Here is a 21,254-nt window from a genome sequence, read left to right on the forward strand (position 1 = left end):
TGCCTCTAAGTCGTGCTTCGACACGTGGAAGATATAGCCGCATCGAGGGCGTGACAGCTAGGATGGATTTCCTCGCCGTTACGCTTCATTCCCTGCTGATCCTGGGATTTTCCTTGGCGTCGACGCGTGAGGTGGCACCGGGCGCTCCAGTAAAAAAAAGTCTCACGTGCGGATATAACGGGAGCCGGGCGCTACACAGGACGCAAAGGAAGGAACAGAAATCAACCAGGTATGTACGGATCTTGCGGTGAATTTCGATGGACACTTCGTTAGGGCATCTCCAATGGGGAGGCGCTTGTACAACCGCTTGAGGAGAAAAAAAATAATTTACTACTTAGCACCGACGTAAGAGTCTCAGCCTCCAACGCTCGTATCAATCTGCGGACGCTTAGGTAAATTAAAAAAAATGCAAGCGCGTGTAACCTCCAATGCTGCTAATGAAGCGTCCATCGAAGTTCACCGCAAGATCCGTACGTACCTGGTTGATTTCTGTTCCTTTCTTTGCGTCCTATGTAGCGCCCGGCTCCCGTTATATCCACACGTGAGACTTTTTTTTACTGGAGCACCCGATGCCACCTCACGCGTCGACGCCAAAGGAAAATCCCAGGATCGGCAGGGAATGAAGCGTAACGGCAAGGAAATCCATCCTAGCGCCCGCTTATAGCGCTTGCGTTGGACATACCCTTAGCAGCATTGGAGGTTACAGACACTTGCATTTTTTTAATTTGACTAAGCGTCCGCAGATTGATACGAGCGTTGGAGGCTAAAACTCTTACGTTGGTGCTAAGTGGTAAATTATTAATTTTTTCTCCTCAAGCGGCTGTACAAGCGCCTTCTCATTGGAGATGCCCTAACGGCGCAGAGCGCATTCGTGGGCGCCGATCAGAAAACCGACTTTAGCTTTTTTTTTATCACTAGATGATGTCCCGCACGTTATTGCGGGAACGTTTGCAATATTTCAATGATATTTTGATTATATGGAACATGAATTATTGAAACAATAGTTGTTGAAAGTATATAAGAATTAAATGTAAATAGCATAATGAAATGAAATTTTATATGCATGCATGTTGTTGTGGATTTTTAATATGAATAGTTACATATTGAGGTGGCCCTTTCCTTATGCATGTTGAATGATGAGGTAACATACTTGCATGTTGAGAGAAATATGTTAATGGGGCTAGCTATTTAGATATAGAAGATTTGTCAGGTAAATAGAAAACCCAATCCCCGCACACACTTGGGCGCCGTGCCATGCCGTGCCGCCGCATGTCGACGCGCGCACGCAACCGAACAACCACATCCGTGCTCCCCGAACCGCTCCAAAAGACCAAAATGCATCGGAGATATCTATGCGTCCGTCTCTCCTTCTCCACCCGATCATCCATCCCCGCTGCAACCTTTGGAGCACCCGCTCGAACAAGGCGCACGAGCCGAGTTCCCCACGTCTGTCTCGGTCTGTTCGCTCTCACGTCACGCGATAAGCCCGTGTTTTTTCCGTCCCTCGCGTCTGCTCCCCCCACCTCCCCTATCATCACGCGGCGCTAACGAGTAGCGGCGCGGACAGGGGTTGCGTGACACTACCGGCACTGCAGCAGCACGGGAGCCATGGCGCGGGAGGAGGAAGGACCCGCAATGATGGACGCCGCGGAGCGACGCCTCCGCGTGGTCTCCGCGCACCTCGAGCCGCAGGCCGGCGCCACCGCCGGCCTCGCCGCTAACCCCACCGCCGGCGAGTACGCCCACGGTACGTCTCTCTTCTCTTCCCTCGCACCTTACCCTTTGGCCTGCATGTCCTAGTTGGACCGGCCTTCAGCGGGATGCTCTAGGATTTGGATTTCGCGTTCGATTCAACATCACGCTTTAACGGGGATAGCGACTAACGCTGGCGGCGCGGTGGTGGTCAGAGAATCCTGTTGAGTGGCTCACGAATCGGGGCGGGGCACGGCGCATCTGCTCCGTCGCTCGCTTGCTTTTCCCTTGTTAGTTTGTTATTATAAAATGGATTTTACTTTCCTGGAAAAGTAACATAGTACCAGAAGAGAGTGGTTGCTCCCGCACTGGACTGGGCTGGTTGTTTTGCTAACTGTCCATAGCTTCCCTTTTTGGTTTGTCGGCATCAGGAAGGTGTGAATGGAACGGAATCCTTTATATGCAATCTGAAAAGCTTGAATTGCTGGCTGCAATCTGATCGGGATGCCTCAAGGCTGAGTGCAAGTCTGTAGCTTAATCCTGGCTAAAGCAAACTCAAAAAGTACCAAATAAGTTGGAATATTCCTTGCTACTTTTTGGGCCTGTTCGTGATTATTGGAATAGTTTATAGTATTTTTTATGCATCTACTTAGAACTGTCGTACATGTTTTTCCTTGTATGAACAGTGGTGTTATCGGTGTGTTCATTGGGGTTTGCAAGAAGCCCCACTCTGTCAGGGACAGTAATGCATGTGTTTTTCCTTTGTTTGAGAAATGGCTTATATTTTAAAACAATCGATTACTAACGATTCAATGTACCCTAAATTTCAGTTAGCATTCACTAGTGCCAAATTTTTATTTTGTGAAATAACATATTAAGAAGTAACTATAATTATTAACTCAATGTGCATATCTTCTTCAGTGCAGGGCTACAGCGTTGTTCTTCCTGAAAAGTTGCAAACTGGAAAGTGGAACGTGTACCGGTATGCTATTTATATGTTATAAGATGCACTTTCATATACTGTTGCTCACAATCACTGTTACAATCCTGCAGATCTGCAGAGTCACCTCTGCGTTTAATTAACAGATTTCCTGCTACTCCAGACATTGGAACACTGCATGATAATTTTGTGTAAGAATACTCACAATATCTTGAACATCTGAACTTCTGTTTCTTAATATCCATCTAAACTTAATCATATACTTATATTAGCAAACTCTCATTTTGAATGATTAGTGCTGCAATAGCCTTTCAGATTATGTCCTCCTTATGTACTGAATATATGCTAGAAAGATGGAAATTTCTAGAGAACGTTTGGAAGGCAGAGTTCAGCAAAACGAGTGTAATTTTTTTCCTGAGGAAGCTCTCACTAGTTATTGCTATTTGTGCTATAGTCTGGCAGATCCTAACTAGAAACAGAGTAATATGCAAGGGAACCTGTTTATTTATTGTTTTAGCGAAGCCTTGGGGGCTGCAAAAAATGCATATATGTCAAACATGAGGTTAAACTTACCAAAGTGCAAATCCTAACTGAGTGGGAGTTCTTGCAAACCTTTTAAACCTCATTACTGTAATCATCTTTCCTGTACAACTTTATATGGTATCCCAAATTGTGCAGGTACGCAGTCGAGACTTTTACAGATTGTAGATATCTGGGTACAAGAGTGTGCGCTGATGGAGCAGTCGGAGAGTAAGGATTGAGTAACCGAGTATTCCTTACTTTTTCATTTTGTAGTCTTTTTCATGATTGCCTTGTTTGACTCTTATAAATGGCATATAACATTGCAGCTACAAATGGATGACGTATGGAGAAGCTAGTACGAGCAGAATTGCAATAGGTTCTGGTCTTATTTATCATGGAATATCTGAAGTGAGTCATCAAGATCTCAACGAGCACTTGCCCTTTTGTTATTGACTAGTAACAAGTAGATACCTTGCCATATATTGCTATCTTGATATAGCACCTCAAGTTTCTCAGATTATTTATTTGTACTTACTTTAATTCTTTTTATCTGAACCAGGGTGCACGCATTGGTCTGTATTTTATAAACAGACCTGAGTGGATCATAATTGATCATGCTTGTGCTGCATATTCATATGTATCTGTACCACTTTATGATACTCTTGGTATGTTCCTATTACCAAATGATCTTTGCTCTATGTCTCAGTCGTCCAGTAACATTTTCTATGTAATGTACTTTCTGTAGGTCCAGATGCAGTTCAGTTCATTGTGAACCATGCAACAGTAGAAGCTATTTTCTGTGTGCCTCAAACGCTAAGCACTGTGAGCTTTAATCCCTTATCGCAACCTTAAATGATGACTATTTTCTAAACTCCATAAAAGTTGGGCCACCCCTACAGTTTCCGTTAATAAAATCCATAAAAGTTCTAGTACTCATGCCATTTCTGATACCAATTGTCGAGTCGTAACTAGCAAGGCTGACATGTAGCTAATTATTTCCAGTAATTTACCTATACTTCTAGGTGTTAATCTCATCCTGCTATGGTCTTAATTTATGTTGACTATGACTCTCTTTATGAGGGCTTCACGATGCCATGTCAAATACTTTATGTTCTGGACTGACTGTATCAAGTATGCAGAAGATTAATGCGGTCGGTATCCTGCTATAGATTTTACTTGGACTTCATCCAAATGTTATTATAGTTTGAAACACTACATCAGTGTATAGATACCTCTCAGCACTCTAACTATGCATTGCATCAGGTACATTTGGAAAGAAGTATATTTAATTTCCAGCTATAATCTTAACTATTAATCCCTTAATTGCAGCTGCTAAGCTTCCTAACTCAAATGCCATGTGTTCGCCTTATAGTGGTAAGCGTGGACCATTTTTCTTTTTGAATTTTGTGGCCCATTTACAATACTTTATGCAATGTGGTGGTGATGTTTTTATGAGAACTTCTCTTCTGTATTTGAATCTTCTTTTTTGTATAGGTAGTTGGTGGAGACAATGCAAATACGCCATCTACAACAGCAGCTGCTGGAGTGGAAATCATAACTTACTCCAGGCTACACAGCCAGGTGGACTTGCTAATTGATCCTTCATTTAAAACAAACAAACAAACATCCTGTGTTGTGAATTTTTAATGATACATAAGAGGTTAGGCCCATGATGAGGATACGGCCCGACAGGCCCTCCCTGCCGAGTCTTTCGAGCAAACCACTCAGCTGGGCCGGCATCATTAAGCCCATCTGGCTAAACTGCATCACGATGTTCATCCGACTGAACCGGTCGTGGCGTTACCAATGGTGCCATAAACCTCAGCTACACCACGATATCACCAATGGTGCCATCAAGGCCCTGGTAACAGCCAACTTAACTGCGCCGTTATCAGGGCGTGGGCGTAATGCCATTATATCCTCTGCTTCATCACCCCTATATAAGGCAAAGTTAGAGTACAATCTAGACAAGCTCAGTAGAATCACCGAGATCCACAAGATCACTCGGACACTACATTATAACCGCATTGTTCATACATACAAGAGAGAAACATCCAGCAGGATTAGGGTATTACCCCTAGAACAGGGGGCCCGAACCTGGGTAAAACCTCCACTGTGTGAAATCCTGTACCTAGATCATCCACGTGTGCCTTGATCCACGAAAATCCCCAAATCATGCATACTGTCGCAAAATCCGCACGACACTTGTGCAAGTCACACTTCTCATAGGCTTCGTGTAGCATGGTACTCATTCTGTAGCTTCATCGTGCGCCTACTTCTAACTTCTAAGGGTATATAATGCAACATTTGAACCACCATTCGTGAGATATGAACTAGTCAGCTGCACTTCATCATGTCTGCTACATCGTTTAACTTCTAACCCATTTGCAAGACTTGTTTTGTACACAGTACACACTAAATTGATGTGACAATTAGCTTCTGCTTATGTTAGAACATGCAGCGCTTTGCTTGCCATGTGACTGGTATATGGTGAAGTTTTTACTTCCTTTTGGGTTGAAAATTGGTTAATGTAGAATGTGAAATTTGATTATCCAGTTGTAAGTAAACTGACTGGGTGATGTGTGTATGTTTATGCTGGTACAACAGTTACTTCTCCCCATGTTGTGCAATACACATACAAGAGTAGACATATAGTTGTTGTGAACCTTGTATGGGACAATTACCGTGCTAAAGATAGCCAGGATGCATGGCTGCAAGGGATTAGGCAGACAGGTTGGTATGAGCGCATATTTGGGAGAGTATAGCCAGGTTGGTATATCTATTTTTCTTGTCTGCATGAAACGTAGATATGTGGCATCGTTATGACACTGTATGGTGGATGCTCTCAGGCTCTTAACCTTCCCTAACACAGTATCACAGTATACCCCCCCCCCCCCCCCCCCCAACTCCCTTGTTTCCTTACTGCTGCAAGTCCCTGGCCAATAGGTGGCCATCTCTTCATCTCCTATTGCAAATATGTTTGGCCTAACTGAGCTGCAGCATTGGTGCAGTGTACTAGCATGCGCAACATGTAGCGACAAATGGTAAAACTACCAGATGGATTAGACACTCTATTGTTGAAGCCACAATTTTTTTTAGAGTTTTTCTGTTTAATGTTCGGTGGTTCTGGTAGGCTTATATGCATGCTGGATATATTGCCTTCATTTTAGTGTGTATTTACTCCATGCATGTGGGATTCAATAATGTCCTATGTTACCTATAACATTTTATTTTTAATGAGAATAAATACTAGGGCATCTAGTTTCTGCTCATTCCTGAAAAAGTGTTCGTCTCTTTTCTGAACTCCTCTCGATCTTCTAACTCAGGGAAAGATGAGTTCTCAAACTTACCGTCCTCCAAAACCTGAAGATGTTGCCACTATCTGCTACACGAGTGGCACTACTGGCACACCAAAGGTAAATCATTCACCGTTCTTATTATTCTTTGCTTCATCACGAAACTTTTCTACTTCTACTTCCAGACATGTGATATTGGATGCCAATCTTTTCCCAGGGAGCTGTTCTTTCTCACGAGAACTTAATCGCGAATGTTGCAGGATCAAGCTTGGGCGTTAAGTTTTACCCCTCCGACGTGTGAGGATTTGATATACCCTTTCTTTTTTGCCGTACCTTATTCAATGTCCAAAAACTCATTTTTTGTATGATAATAACGTTGACATGTCTCCTCAGGTATATCTCATACCTACCTTTAGCTCACATCTATGAGAGAGCTAACCAAATTGCACTGCTTCACTATGGTGTTGCCATTGGATTTTACCAAGGGGTATGTAGATTTTGAACTATTTAAGATGAGAGTTAGTAGTACTTTGCATTATTGTATAGAAACTGAACGACATGAAGGACGTGTATCGAGAGAAGTAACTGATAATATGTGATCTTGTATAAGTTTTACTCATCAATGCAATAGTTTGCACTTGGCAACTTCTCATAAAAGCTGTGCACCGTTCAGAGACTACTTGAAGGCCATATGCATCAATATCTTTCATCACAAAGATAAAATTTTAACCATCCAATTATAGTACTTGTCATGAGTATATTACCGCTGTTTCCAGGATAATTTGAAGCTGATGGATGATTTGGCTGCTTTGAGACCAACCGTATTCGCAAGTGTTCCCCGGCTATATAACAGAATTTATTCTGCGTAATACAACTATACCAGTTATTACACATTTTCATGTTCATTGTGCATATGGCTAGGCATACCTTTTCTGAGGTCCATTTTCTTCAACTGGGTTTTGTTAACTGGTTTATTGCTTGTTTACTCCATAGAATCACAAATGCTGTGAAGGATTCTGGTGGGCTAAAAGAAAGATTATTCCGTACTGCGTACAATGCCAAGAGGCAAGCGCTTGTGAATGGTAAGCACATCATGAAGTTCATTTAAGTTCAGTGTCCCATCCATCCTATTTTTTGTCTAGAAACCATTTAACATAATTATTGCTCACCACTGAAGCATGAAATCAGCACACACAATTCACTTTATGCACCTGTGTATGTTGACCATAACACGCTATTCCGTAGATTGATTGATTCTTGTTTGAATTGAAAACTGTAGAAGCGGCCCCAACAGTAGAATTTTATTTGAGACCAAGCATATGTAGAAGAGGAGTATGTGCAAGCAAAATTCTTCTATAATTTAATTTTATAAAATCCAACATTGTTCGTGTTAAAGAGCGTATACTAAAGATGAAGTTTTGTTCCTTCTCCTTCCTGTCCAAATTGGTGCCCAGGTAACATAAGTGTGACTACGATTCCATTTTCCTTCGGGGTTAGCTGTAGTCAGAGTTGGGCTCGCTTTCTTGTGCTTTTTTTTGTGTTCACTTAGTTTAGAAGTTTATTGTGCTTTCTCAAAGTAGTCCTAAATGCCATAATACTGTCTGTTTTTTTCTTGTAAATTGAACGCTGGATATGAAGATAAGTGGCTGCTGACATGTTTAACCTAGACACTGAAAATACTAAAGGTGCAAGTGAACGACCAAATGGGTTCCAACTCTTTATGTAGGTCACTCTTAATAAGATTAAAAGGGTTGATATGTGTGATAATTGGAAATATAAAGCTTATGTAGCATTTTCATGATTTTCTAGTAGGTAGCAAGTAATCACAATTTCCAAGTTGGAAACATGAATAGTAATCCTCTTGTGTTAGTTACTCCCTCCGTAAACTAATATAAGAGCGTTTAGAATACTAAAGTAGTGATCTAAACGCTTTTATATTAGTTTACAGAGGAAGTATATTTCTGTTGCTTAGCAATGACTGAATGCTGCAAGATGGAAATTTCATTATTCTTGTAAGCACACCATATTTGTCATTTGATCCATTTTCATTCCCTTGCATATATAATGAAATTTACTTACTACGTTGTGTTTTAGGACGAAATCCTTCCCCAATGTGGGATAAGTTAGTATTTAACAAAATAAAAGCTAGGCTTGGTGGACGTGTGAGGCTTATGACTTCAGGCGCTTCTCCATTGTCAGCAGATGTAATGGAATTCCTAAGAATGTAAGCCTATTTCTTGTGCGCTGCCGTGTGTGATAATTGTTGGTAGCTTCATGTTCTTAGAAAGTAAACACTGTTTTTAACTTTTTGTAGATGCTTTGGTGGTGAGGTTCTTGAAGGCTATGGAATGACAGAGACATCTTGTGTCATCACTACAATGGATATTGGTGACAAATTAATTGGTCATGTTGGATCACCAAATCCTTCTTGTGGTAAGTTTTGTGTTTGGTTAACATTTGTGCTTAGGTTGACCATAATATTCTCGTGAAATCATTATTTTATGTTATTAGTGCATAGAGAATCCATCCTAGTAATCTCTACTATTAAAGGGAGTTGGGGATTGTATGTTCGTACATCCAACTCCCCCACATCCTGCATTAACCTCAAATCAAATCAAATCTTACCAAAAAACCTTAACCAAATCATTCCTTGCGTCCTCCTATTCATACCCAAATCAAATCAAATCTTATCGAAACCTTAACTAAATCAAAACTTTGCTTGCCTTCCCCTTCCCATACTCAAATCGAATCAAATCTTACCAAAATCTAGAATATGATGGGTGTAAGATTTATGTTGGACATGATTGGTGTTGAACCACTAAAATATGTATGCCCCCGTTGCAATACACGGGCAATTAGCTAGTGATGAGTAAATGTGGGTTTGATTTACTGTTTTTAGAGAATGTAGTAGAGGCTTGCCCATTTTCATTAAGCAAGAAGCCAGTCATACAAAATCGCAAGACCAACATGTGGCTGATTTACTAAAAGTAAAGGAAACCACCCACACTCTACCAACAAACACACTCTAAATTGGCACAAGCTTGGCATCTTCCTTGATGCTCCACGAGCGATACTAGGTCGCAATGCTGTCCCGGAACACACTGTTGCTGTTCTGTTTGTGCCATGAAGTCAGCATGTCAGTGCCAGCGTTCATGTCGGATGGAATTCATTCTTTTCTTGAACACATCTCAAAATGCGTGCTGTTTTGTATTAGAAGGGGCACAATGAGAAGGCAGAAAAGCAACCAACAAATCAAACGAAAGCTAAAAAGTCTAGCAAACCAAATAAAAATGAAACTAGCAAAAACAACAAGCCAAGAAACAAGAAAGGTGAGGAACAAGTAGGTCAGCACAAGCAGAACTGAAGAAATTTTATTTGAGGTTCACTTAGCAAGGTCCATTGACCCATGTTGATTGGATTTCTTTATCCAGAGATAAATTATATTGTGTCTTGAGAAATCTTTCAGTATCTTTCCATGTTGACAGAAATTAAGGTCTCATTTGTAATAATTACATGTAGTTTTGTGTTTTCTTATTCTCTCTTTCGTAATGCAAATATTCTTTTCATTTTCAGAGGTTAAACTTGTGGATGTCCCAGAAATGAATTACACTTGTGAGGATCAACCATATCCTCGTGGAGAAATCTGTGTTAGAGGACCTACAATATTCCGCGGTTACTATAAAGACGAAGTCCAAACGTAATTTGCTATCCTTCAACTCCTATTTGAACTTTTGAATTTCTTAAGTGAGTTAAAATAAATGCATTTGGAAATGTGCAGAAGGGATGTCATTGACAATGATGGCTGGTTGCACACTGGAGACATAGGTTTGTGGCTGCCTGGAGGGCGTCTAAAAATTATAGATAGGTAAAACCGAAAAACTGGATGGCAATTATGCGCATTTTGCTTTCATTTAGATTGCTTAATCTAGTGTAGTTTATCTGTTTGGTGCTTTTATACTGTCCATGTGCGAGATATTAGAACTATCACTAAACAATTCAATAGCTGTAGAGTATAGTTGATCTATTATCTAACGAAGTTCCAAGTGAAAGTGATTCTTCAGAAAAAGAAAAATTATGTTACAGGTTCCTGTGAATAGCAGCAAGGGAATTATTATTTACTGAAAATTATTCTTTTGCTTTCATATTCTTATGACTGATCTTTTGCTTTTATATCGTTATTAGGACTTGAACTTCTGTAGCATACTGGAGCGCTTCTAAGCTAGTTGGATTTTTGTTATGATTTTGGTAGTTGTTTAGGGTGCACAAAGTAGATAAGGCGCACATGATGCTATCAAATTATCAATCCATGTCCTTAAGTTTCCATCTGCTTCCGTTTCTATTTAGGGGAAGTTATATCTTATGTATCAGTGCTTTTAACTTCTGTACAGGTTTCTAATGTTACTCAGAAGTTGCCAATAAACTCTTAATGCTCACTTGAAAGTAGAATGTACTCCCTCCGTTCCAAATTACTCGTCGCAGAAATGGATGTATCTAGAACTAAAATACATCTAGATACATCCATACTTGCGACAAGTAATTCGTAACGGAGGGAGTATTATGTAAGGTTGGCATGGTAGATGATAAAACTCTAATATGTTATTAGAACTTAATAGTATAATATCTGCCACTCAGTTATTCTTTGAATCAGTATAATTTCAAGTATGTTGAGGACTATCTAAAGACAAGTTTGCGGCCCTAAAATTAGAGTGTTGCCGAGTGAAAGCAGCATATCAACCTTCTCAAGTACTGATCAAAATCTGATCACGCATAAATATTATTACAATTTTGCTCACTGTTATTGAACCGTTGAACTTGGTACTTGGTTGGCCTTTGTCCTGTTAAGTAGTGTAATGTATGGAGAATTTTGAGGAATCACCTCAGCTCACAGTATATCCTTTTATTTGGATTAGAGACTCTTTGGGTAATCACCCAATCTCTTTCTGCAGATTTCCCTAGGTTAATTCATTTAGTATGTTCAACTATACTTAGTTTGGTACTAGTTTTCTTCCATTTCTTACTGTTCTGTATTTTTCTGAGCTCCAGGAAAAAGAACATTTTCAAGTTGGCTCAAGGAGAATACATAGCTCCAGAGAAGATTGAGAATGTGTATGCTAAGTGCAAGTTCATTGCTCAATGCTTTATATATGGTAATATTCATGATTTTATATTAATTGTACTTGTACCTATCAATTGTGGTGACGTGTTTTCTGAGTTTGTTGATTTGGATGCAGGTGATAGTTTCAACTCTTTTCTAGTTGCCATTGTAGCAGTTGAACCAGATGTTTTGAAGGCTTGGGCTGCATCTCAAGGAATACAAGTAAGTACTTTAACCTTTCATTTCCCACTACCTTATAAAACCAAACATTGAGATGAACTCATTGTTTCTACTCAAATTAGACTCATCTTTGGATTGTATAATTTCATAGGAATTTTTGTGGGATTCTAATCCTCAATAATTTGTTTCCTATAAGGACCCTATTCATCAGATGGATGGGGTTGTCATATTCCTGTCTCTAATTTAACCAACATAAGCTCAAACCTTAATTTTCCTTCTAGAATTCCAATGGAACCTCTCTTTATTTCTCTCGACTTTTGGTCTTCATTCCTCCCAACATTTCTATGTTCATTTATGCGAACCATCCAAAGGCAGTACTTCAATTATTCCTGTTTTGAGATTGTACAGAAGCCCAAAATATGTGGCATCTCATTCATGTTTTTTTCCTATTCCTGCGTTTTCCATTTCTTGTGATTCAAAGAGAAAGGCTTGTTTCTCATATTATGTTTGGTCATTCATGGAATTAGGCAAGTCCTTTTCATTTAGTGAATTAGAGTTAGTATTGAACACTTGAACTCAAAATGTTGGGGACGCAACCAGGACCTTCTTGAGCCTTGTGGTAGGAGCCTGCAACTAGAGTGTTGCTTTTAGCTATACACAAACTTATATTCTTGCTACTATCCCGTCACCATGCATTATTCTCCAAAAAGGATTTTAAGAGTTCGTTTACAGTACTTTTCTGCTGTGTCCTGGAATTTTGAAATGCTAGTAGCTGGAAACCGACACTAAACAAATGGCTTAAACTGGTCCCACTGATGATGTTAGTACAGCGCATTAAAGCAGCACTAGTTCCATTACGGATGGCTGGACGGCAAGAAGACCAGGAGACCAGGATCACTGTATTGTAGCAGGAGATGGTCACTGTGTTGGGCAAAGATTTGCAGCAGCAAGTAAAAGAGGAAAGTCCTTAAGGAAAGTATAGGATTAGGACAAAGTCCTGTTGTATACGGGAAGGTCTATTAAGGGCGTGTTCGGTAGCCCTCTGGCTCCGTAACTCCTCAGCTCCAGGTCGGAAGCCCAGCCGAACGATCCAAATCCTGGTTATACAAGTGGGAAGCTGGCTATTCGCGTAGTGTAAAATTAGAGGAGCGGTGGAGTTGGAACATCCGAGCTCCCAGAAATCAAAGGAGCGGGAGTTGACAGAAATTACTCCCGATTGCCACCGCCAAGTGAACTTGCGTACCGGTTCGCACTGATTTTTCTCTCCCATGACGTGCTTGTTCCCCTCCTCTCCCTCCCCTGCCGCTCGTTCCCCTTATATTCCTCAACCGCCGCCGACGCGCTCGCGCATGTCCTCCTTCTCGGCCGATCTGACCTAGCTCTGCCGCCAGGAGTTCGAGCCTCTCCGGCTGATTCCACACCCAGGTCCTTCTCTCTGTCCCGTATCGACGGCTCCGTCCCGGCGGCTGCGTTCCTGGCGGCCCAGTTGAGCGCCGCCCGCGAGAGTGGGCGTGGGGGAGAGTGGTCTCGCCGCCCACGTTGTGGCGTTGTCTGCGCACGCGCTGGGCTGGGCTGTGCTGGCTCACGCACTACTCGTAGCTAGGCGTCAGTGCTGCACTCCGATCTCTTCCATTACTGAATGATAGAGTGTGCTATTTGATAGAATGGATTTGGAGCAAAGTGGGCAACAAATTACGTGTTGAAGTTCAGGCAAATCGTGGCCTTTATCTCCCTATTTGATAGCAAATTGACAGCTTCAGGAAACACCCTGTTCTGTCAGTGCTGCAGGTTGAAGAAGCATCAAGGTGGGCCAAGAGGTGAGAACGTGGGAGGGCTGGGTTGCAGCCAAGCCAAATGGGCTGCCAGCCCAAGCCAGCGCTAACCAGCGAGAAGCTATGGAGCCAAACGATCTGTGAACTCCAGGATTTTTCAGGAGAAGCTGGCTATGGTTTTGGGCTATGGAGTTGAGGATTCTGAGCCTGTGGAGAGCTACCGGAACACGCCCTAAGTCTAATCGTATTAGGAGTGATCAAGGGTCTAAGCCTCCACCATATAAGGATCCCATCTATCTACTCCCTCCATTCCAAATTACTCGTCGGAGAAATGGATGTATCTAGAACTAAAATACATCTAGATACATCCATACCTGTGACAAGTAATTCGGAACGGAGGGAGTATGTTTCAGGGAAGCAAGAAATAATCAGTCTAATCTCTCTCCCCATCCTCTCTTTCTGAACGTATGTCCACCCAATCTCTCGCAGCCATAGAGTTTGGCTATCTTCAGCATGGTAGTTATTGCGTCGTGAATCAAATTCACAACAGGTCGAATACTTCATTTGCCACCAATAGCTAGTCACTATCTTAGTTTTCTGGATGAGTTGCCTTACATCGAGAGGTATCTAGACGTACATGGAGGAACACTCCACAATTTCTTACTTTTTATGTTACTAGTAAGCTTGCACGTGCAACGCACGTTAAATGTTGACCACAAATATATAAATTTGATTAATACACAATGTTGTTATGTCACTCGAGTAGTTTTTCCATAAATGAGACATCCCCAGGTTTGATAGGTTGCAAAAGAAAAAGAAATCTAGTTATGATTGAAAAGCAACCTTGCATTGTGTTCAGTACGTGGAGATGCAACTCTACAATTGGTCTAAATTCATTGTGTAAGCAATGGATAACTAAAACCTGGGGAAAAAGATAAAGAGATAGTTAAGTCTACAGATACTATATAATATGAGGTTGCTAACCAAATGCTTATATAAACCTGCAAATGGCCTTGATAAGGTATCATGAAATTTCCGGTAGTCAATTACGTGTTACAGATAAACATAACTCACACTTGAACGACTACTAAAATATAAAACAAATATCTCACATAAAAAAATTAATGGTATTGAACCAATATTCTAAAGTAAAATCTTAACACGAAACAATCCACTTTTGACAATCAAAATGAGCTAGCTCTATTCTGAAGGTATAGCATTACAATTTACGACATAGTCTCCGGTCACTAACCTGCAGGGCAGGTTTGTACACAGGCAGGTTTGTACACAGGTGTGTTAAAAATTAACCTCTCTAAGAAGAAAAGACAGAGTAAAAGAACAAAAAGCTTGGCTCAACTCAATTTCTGACAGGAAGCCGATAATCTCCATCTATTATGTTTTCTTGAGTTCCACATCTCCACCAGTACCCGACAATCGGATTCAAAGGAAACATCAGGCCATTCTTCCTTGTTTTAATAGCAATTTAGTAATATAACAGATGCAACAGAGATTTCAGACAAAAAACAAACTCAAACTCTAAATAGATTATGCATGTTTGGTCTTTAAATGGGGAATGTTTCCCTGATTCTAAGGGAGATATAGCTGGATGATGATTCTCCATATGTGACAGGCTAAAACCATGGCGAAGTAATGAAATCAGTAGAACAATGTCCATACTGAGAAGCTATTGAATGTTTTTATTCCAGCTTGACATCTACATTGATCTAGGATGCATACTTTCCCTCATACATTGATAAGATCAACCAGACTAAACCAGCCTTGAAAGGTTCCATCCCAACAGTTAACCTAGATGGGACACTATATATAGAAAAGGCATAGGGATCAGGCAAACAGAAGTTCTACAGATTGGTTTTCTGTCATAGGTCACAACAAGTAACCTGAATGATAAGCCTTGCTTTCACTACAAGTCCTACAGATTGCTTTGCTTTAAAAGGTCTCAAGTATGATTGTTTACATAAAATCAACAAACATAACTATTCGGTCTTGATGGTTAAGAAAGAAAATAGAAGATAAGTTGTTGGAGCTTAGTTGATTGTCCTCATAATCCTACTGTAAATTGACTTGTGCATCAACCTAAATACTTATGCATGTCTATCTAGCTGTGTACAATTAAGCATGCGAAAAAACAACACATTTTAGGCATCAGTGCCAACTGATCCCTCAAATATGATATTAATTCTACAAATGGAAATGATAAGGTTTGTTTTTCTCAAGCGGAGGGTATAAGATGCAAGCATAAACAAATAATGTTAGTCTCTATTCGTCATCCGAGAAGTAGGTAATCTAGCTATACTAAATCCAACTGAAAAGGCCAACAATAATAAATAGGTAAGCTGCTCACTGCTCACGGCTTCATGCATATATTCCGCATGGCTGCCACGGTCTAATTGCACTTGAATCAAACAATGCAACTTCACATGAGTCACCAATGACATCATTGAACACATCATACATAAGTCAAAAGGATGCAACATACATGGACAGAACAATATGCATAGAAAAATGGCAGGTGCATATCCCATACTTAACGACTACCAAAATACCAAATAACGTTGATCCGATCTAATCAAACTCTACTCCTTCCAGCAACAAGCTACATTTGAACTGAATTGCACAAGCAACTAACCTTCTAACCTTCTTGGAAACCTGGATCACCTCCCTGAACCTTGGGTGTACATTAGGGCTTCTCTCCATGGGCCTGTTCAAAATCATGTGAACACAGTTAGAGCATCTACTTTAGTACAGCTAAATATGGTACAACCAAGTATATATATCCTATATAGAATTCTGAACTTCTAACTGCCTTGTCATTGTTTTTATTCCAATGTACCGAGCTTGATCTGGTTTGAGGGCTTCTAGATCATGTTTAGAAATGTTATCTTGTAAACATTTTTAAGCAAGAACCAGGGAACTTAGTGTAGTTACAAAGACACCATGTCTGACCAAGCACCAATGCCAGCTCTAAATGCAGTCACCATTTTTCAGTAGGAACTTAGTTCATGTACAATCCAAAAACATGCATTTAAGTTCCCTTCCATCCTGCAATCCAAACAACATGCACGTAAGTTCCCTTCCATATGCAATCTAAGAACATGTACTTAAGCAGGCTAGTCTAAAAATCTGCACTTAAGCAGCTCTAATCCGTCTCTGCTCCAGCTCTTTCCTTAATCCACCACCTGCTCCAGCTCCTTCCTCAATTTGCCTCGAATCCCTTGTACCGCATATCCTGAAACAAATCATCATCAACAAACTTTAGTATCTTCGATGGAGAATTATGGAGGTATACTCTACCGCAAAGTACCGACCTGAAGTTGAGTAGTGGCCTTAGAGACATAGATCTAAAACTGGTAGGCTCAATAGTTGGTAAGAAACACTTATATAATTAGAGAAAAGGTATGCAAACTTTTTAAGTTAGCAAGTGCTATCAGCTAGCACCATGGCCGTCTCTGTTTGTGTTCGTCGAACATGCTACAATATAGTACAAAATAAATAATTTTGATGAATACAGAGTAATAATGAGTGAGCAGAAGTGTTAAGCTTAATCAATAAAAAGCCTAAAGCTCTCCAGCCGAGCCTAGACTTGTCAATGTAAATGTATCATATTCTGCCTACACATTGTGCATACCAATCTCTTCGTCGTCTCGACCTACACCGCTAACTTATTAAAATCCTATCCATCAAAATTTATCTCATGACAATATCTAGCACTTGGTCTTACCTGGCTATGTCTGCCGGTCTGGCCGTCACATGGCCCTCCTCCGGAGAAGCATGCGTCAGCGCCGTTCAGGCCGTCCATGGTGCAAGACCAGAAATAAGGAGGTGCGAGACCAGAAATTCATCCGGCAACAACTACCATTCTTCACAGTTGGAATGAGTTAACAACCGCCACATCGAATCTGTGCTAAAATACATGACCCACCTTCAGTTGCCTGGCTAACTATGGACACGTGAAATGAGTAAGAGAAGATTGATAATTGCATAACCATGAAATTACACAAAGAATAATTCAGGAGAGGGAAGCTACTGAACCCCGTTACATAGGAACAAATTCAGCTTGTCATTTGATTCTTGGCATGGAATGGGATGCCAAATTTAAAAATAATTTATACAACCAAAATTGGACAGATTTATGAAAATCAAATTAACTTTCAGTGTATTCGTATTCTGGAAATCGTCATGTAAAACTATGACCACTCATGAGAACATATATATATAGAGAGAGACAAATCAAACAACATGACAGGTGATAGACTGGGTGTCATGACTAATTTACAATTATTGGTAGAGGAACAGATCATAATTTCTTTGCTAAATGGGAAAAAACAACTATTTCATCAGTGATGTATGACAGTGACTTACTATTACCAGTTAACTAATGTCATCATGCAGACATAGAAATACGAATTAAAAAACTTGTCTCATGGATGCCTCCTTATGCCTATGCTCCTCCGACAGGTGCTCGGATCCAACAGCATGTCCTCTTCCTGTAAGGAATCAGTACAGATACACATGTGTGTGAGAGAAAGTAGACCCAAAAGGAAGAACACAGAGGGGTGTTGTCCTACGTACCTCTTCCACAATCTACAGTGTGCGTCTTCGCTGTGCTCTCTCTCTCTCTCTCAACCGCTTATGTAGATCCAGACCGAGCATGGGGCAGATTTCGCACAGTGCGACGGAAAAGAAGAAAATCGGGCAGCGAGGGGCGGCGTGCTCCAGTGTGGGCCGTGCGTGTGTCAGGCGCCGCTGCAAGGCAAGGCGTTGCGGGCGGGCGAGAAGGAGGCACTAAGGAGTAGGAGGACGACGGGGTGGGCGTTCTTGGGGAAGGCAGTGTCGCGCGGGGAGGAGCCGAGGAGCGACATTGTCGCGTGGGTAGGTGGGGCAGGCGGCGTCGCGTCGGCGGGCGGCGGGGAGCGGCAATGCTTTCAGCTAGTTGGTGTCGCGAGGACGGCTGCGGTCGCCGGGAAGCGCCCCCATCCAACCCCGCGCGCCAGGCGGCCGTCGGAGCCCGCTCGCCAGCGAGCACCTCCTCAGCCGCCGCCAGGACTCTCCTTCTCTTCCCCTCTCCTCTCTCGAAGATGCGCTGCCGCCCGAGTTGGCTTGACCCGCATACATCGGCTAGCATCCCAGGCGACCTGTCGCGCGACGAACCTGCCACCGCTCGCCAGCCCAACCGCCCGCCCGCATCTCTAGCGAACGGCATATGGCGCGGGCGGCATATGGCGCGGGCGGCGTATGGCGGGAGGGCGGCTAGCGAACGACGGGAGGATGGGGGGAGGCCAAGCTGAGAGGAGGATGATGCGGGTGGCGAACGGCGGGAGGCGGCAGGAGGATGGGCGGCCCGCCTGTTGCTGTGGGGAACGGCTGGTGTGCGGGCATGGATGAGGAGGAGCGGACGGAAGTCCTTTTTTTTTCTTTTGGCGGGGCGAGCGGGCGGAAGTCGTGCGGGCGTGGTGCGCAGCGGTTTCTTTTTGCGAACAGCGGGGTGGGTTAGCGATTGATGGAGTAGTTGATTAACCCGTGGCTTGCAGCGTTAAATATCGAAGGATTACGAGCCATTAGATCTTGTAGATGGATGGATCTGATTGTTTGGATCTGCCCCTCTCTTTTTTATATAGTAGATGGCATGGTGGGTAATTAAAGCGTAAAACGCGTTTAGTATGCTGGAGGGATGTAGACCATCAGATTGCAGGTTTCGATGGATAGGATGATCTGGTTCTCCGCCCTCTCTTTCTTTTATAGTGGTAGTAGATGCACAAAAAGTGGCTATGCAGCCCTAAATATAGAAACTGTATGTGTGCACCATTTTAATATTATTTTTTCTGTATATGTTTTTTTTTCACAAAAACTGCAAGTACATCTGAGATCCCCCCCACCCCCCGCAAATGGACACAAGCTTTTCTTTTGTTGGCTGGTGCCACTGTACAAGGGATCCCTGGCTCAGTTAGCATATTTCTACTTTGTTGACCTTAATGGTGTAGAAAACTGGGTTCTATAATTAGAATAGTGGCATTCTGTTTCATAGTATTTCCTTTAGATATGCTACTTGTCATTTTGCTTTTCTTTTGATCAACTTTGCACTTCCTCAAGACATTATCTTCCTTCATGGTTTCATCCTTAAAGTGGTGCTGAGAAATAACACACTTGGGTCATACTTTCTTTTGTTATTGTTATTTCATATATCCTCCAATGGTTCTCGCATACAATCCAATCTTGTCATGTTATTTTCTAATATAAATGCTGTCTAATCTCTAGAGCGAGGACTTAAGACAGCTTTGTGTCGACCCGAGAGCAAAAGCTGCTGTCTTGGCTGACATGGATTCTATTGGAAAGGAAGCACAGGTTTCTCTCTGCACTTCCGACTGTACATACATTCTCCATAAGTAATCTAGGAGTATTATATCATCCCTTGATAAATATTTGTATTATCATCTACCAGCTAAGAGGTTTTGAATTTGCCAAAGCTGTTACTCTTGTTGCTGAACCTTTCACAGTAGAAAATGGTCTCCTCACCCCCACGTTCAAGGTAAGCACGTTCATTCTGTTACAGTAGTAGGTTTAAATATGGTGAAGCTAACCTCAGTATGAACTATGAATCTTTTACAGGTCAAAAGACCGCAAGCTAAGGCCTACTTCACGAAAGAGCTCGCAGATATGTATGCACAACTGCGTGACGCCGAATCAGCTAGGCAGAAGTTGTAATTACTCGAGAAATGTTCAGGAGTAAGGTTCAAACCAATACAGGACAGGTTCACACAATGGAGCAAGGATTTCTCATTTGCTTTATGAGCAGGAATACCTTTCACCCCAGGAGTGGTGTTGGGTGTGGTTATATTTATAAAGGAATAAACCGAAGGCCCCATTATAGAATTTCGTTCGTTATTTTGGTAGAAGGTATACAATTTATAGGAAAACATTCTTGATATAACTATACCCATCAACAGTTCATGCCTTCTTGCTGCTGCAGAAGTTATACAAAAGACTGAAGATATCCTATACCTGTAAGTTATAGGAAAACATTCTGTAACCATCATCATGTTCAAATATATATGTTACATTAAGGCAAAAATTGAGAAGAAAACACTGGTGAGGTTTCAACACTACTCTTAATCACACGAGCAAATTCACGGAAGAACTTGGGGAATTTGGATTAGGGTTTGCGCCGCCAAGGTGGGCGATACAAAGGCAGCCGTTTCGGTGGCCTAGGGTTTAGCCCTATTACAAGTTAGCTGCCTTCTCACGGCCGATCCTAGGCTTATAAGCCATTACGACTTATTGGAGGTAAAAACAGAAGAATTCTGAAAGGGCCATAGTACTTGGAGTGGAGCTTCAAATGTTTGTGAATGCTAAGGGAAGTGTGCAGTAGAGTTGGGTCTTCAAGTAAACCATATCCCTAGGTTCAAATGATCTATTAGACATGTTGTTTGCAAAGAATTTCATTCTCTCCTTTGCTTTGAGCAGGTTCTCCTTGATGATTGCTGCAATATCTTCAAGACTGAAAAATGATTGTCAAGGGAGCAACCTTCAGGATAAAGAGCAGCCTCAGCAACCGTAGTAGGTTTTCTTCATGAAAAGAAGTCATTTTGAGAGCAGTGGAAGGTGCTGTACCACTATTACGCTAGAGATAGCCAATAGCACCATTTCTTAGGCTAGTTGAATGTCATACATTTGAGGTAGTTTTCAAGACATTGGTTCACTCTCTCCGTCTGACCATCAGTTTGTGGGTGGTATGAAGTTCT

General features: G+C 41.7%; 1 protein-coding gene across 2 annotated transcripts; it reads left to right on the top strand.

The window, feature by feature from the left end:
* The first annotated feature begins 1,373 nt into the window (after positions 1–1,373).
* LOC125508605 (long chain acyl-CoA synthetase 6, peroxisomal-like) lies at positions 1,374–20,613 on the top strand. 2 transcript variants are annotated; one of them, XM_048673365.1, is made up of 23 exons: positions 1,374–1,747; positions 2,614–2,674; positions 2,746–2,823; positions 3,311–3,382; positions 3,481–3,562; positions 3,714–3,819; positions 3,900–3,976; positions 4,484–4,528; positions 4,649–4,735; positions 6,481–6,570; positions 6,668–6,747; positions 6,844–6,937; positions 7,227–7,315; positions 7,444–7,532; positions 8,545–8,674; positions 8,765–8,883; positions 10,024–10,147; positions 10,229–10,315; positions 11,494–11,597; positions 11,682–11,767; positions 19,771–19,857; positions 19,955–20,041; positions 20,122–20,613. In XM_048673365.1, exons 1-23 carry the CDS (start codon positions 1,609–1,611, stop codon positions 20,215–20,217), a joined length of 2,109 nt encoding a protein of 702 aa, XP_048529322.1. In that variant the 5' UTR covers positions 1,374–1,608; the 3' UTR covers positions 20,218–20,613. The 2 variants fall into 2 exon arrangements, with proteins under 2 accessions (XP_048529322.1, XP_048529323.1); XM_048673366.1 differs by having other exon boundaries at positions 1,375–1,747; positions 2,619–2,674.
* Positions 20,614–21,254: the final 641 nt, after the last annotated feature.

This window comes from Triticum urartu, chromosome 5, assembly GCF_003073215.2.
Source record: "Triticum urartu cultivar G1812 chromosome 5, Tu2.1, whole genome shotgun sequence".
Taxonomy (NCBI): domain Eukaryota; kingdom Viridiplantae; phylum Streptophyta; class Magnoliopsida; order Poales; family Poaceae; genus Triticum; species Triticum urartu.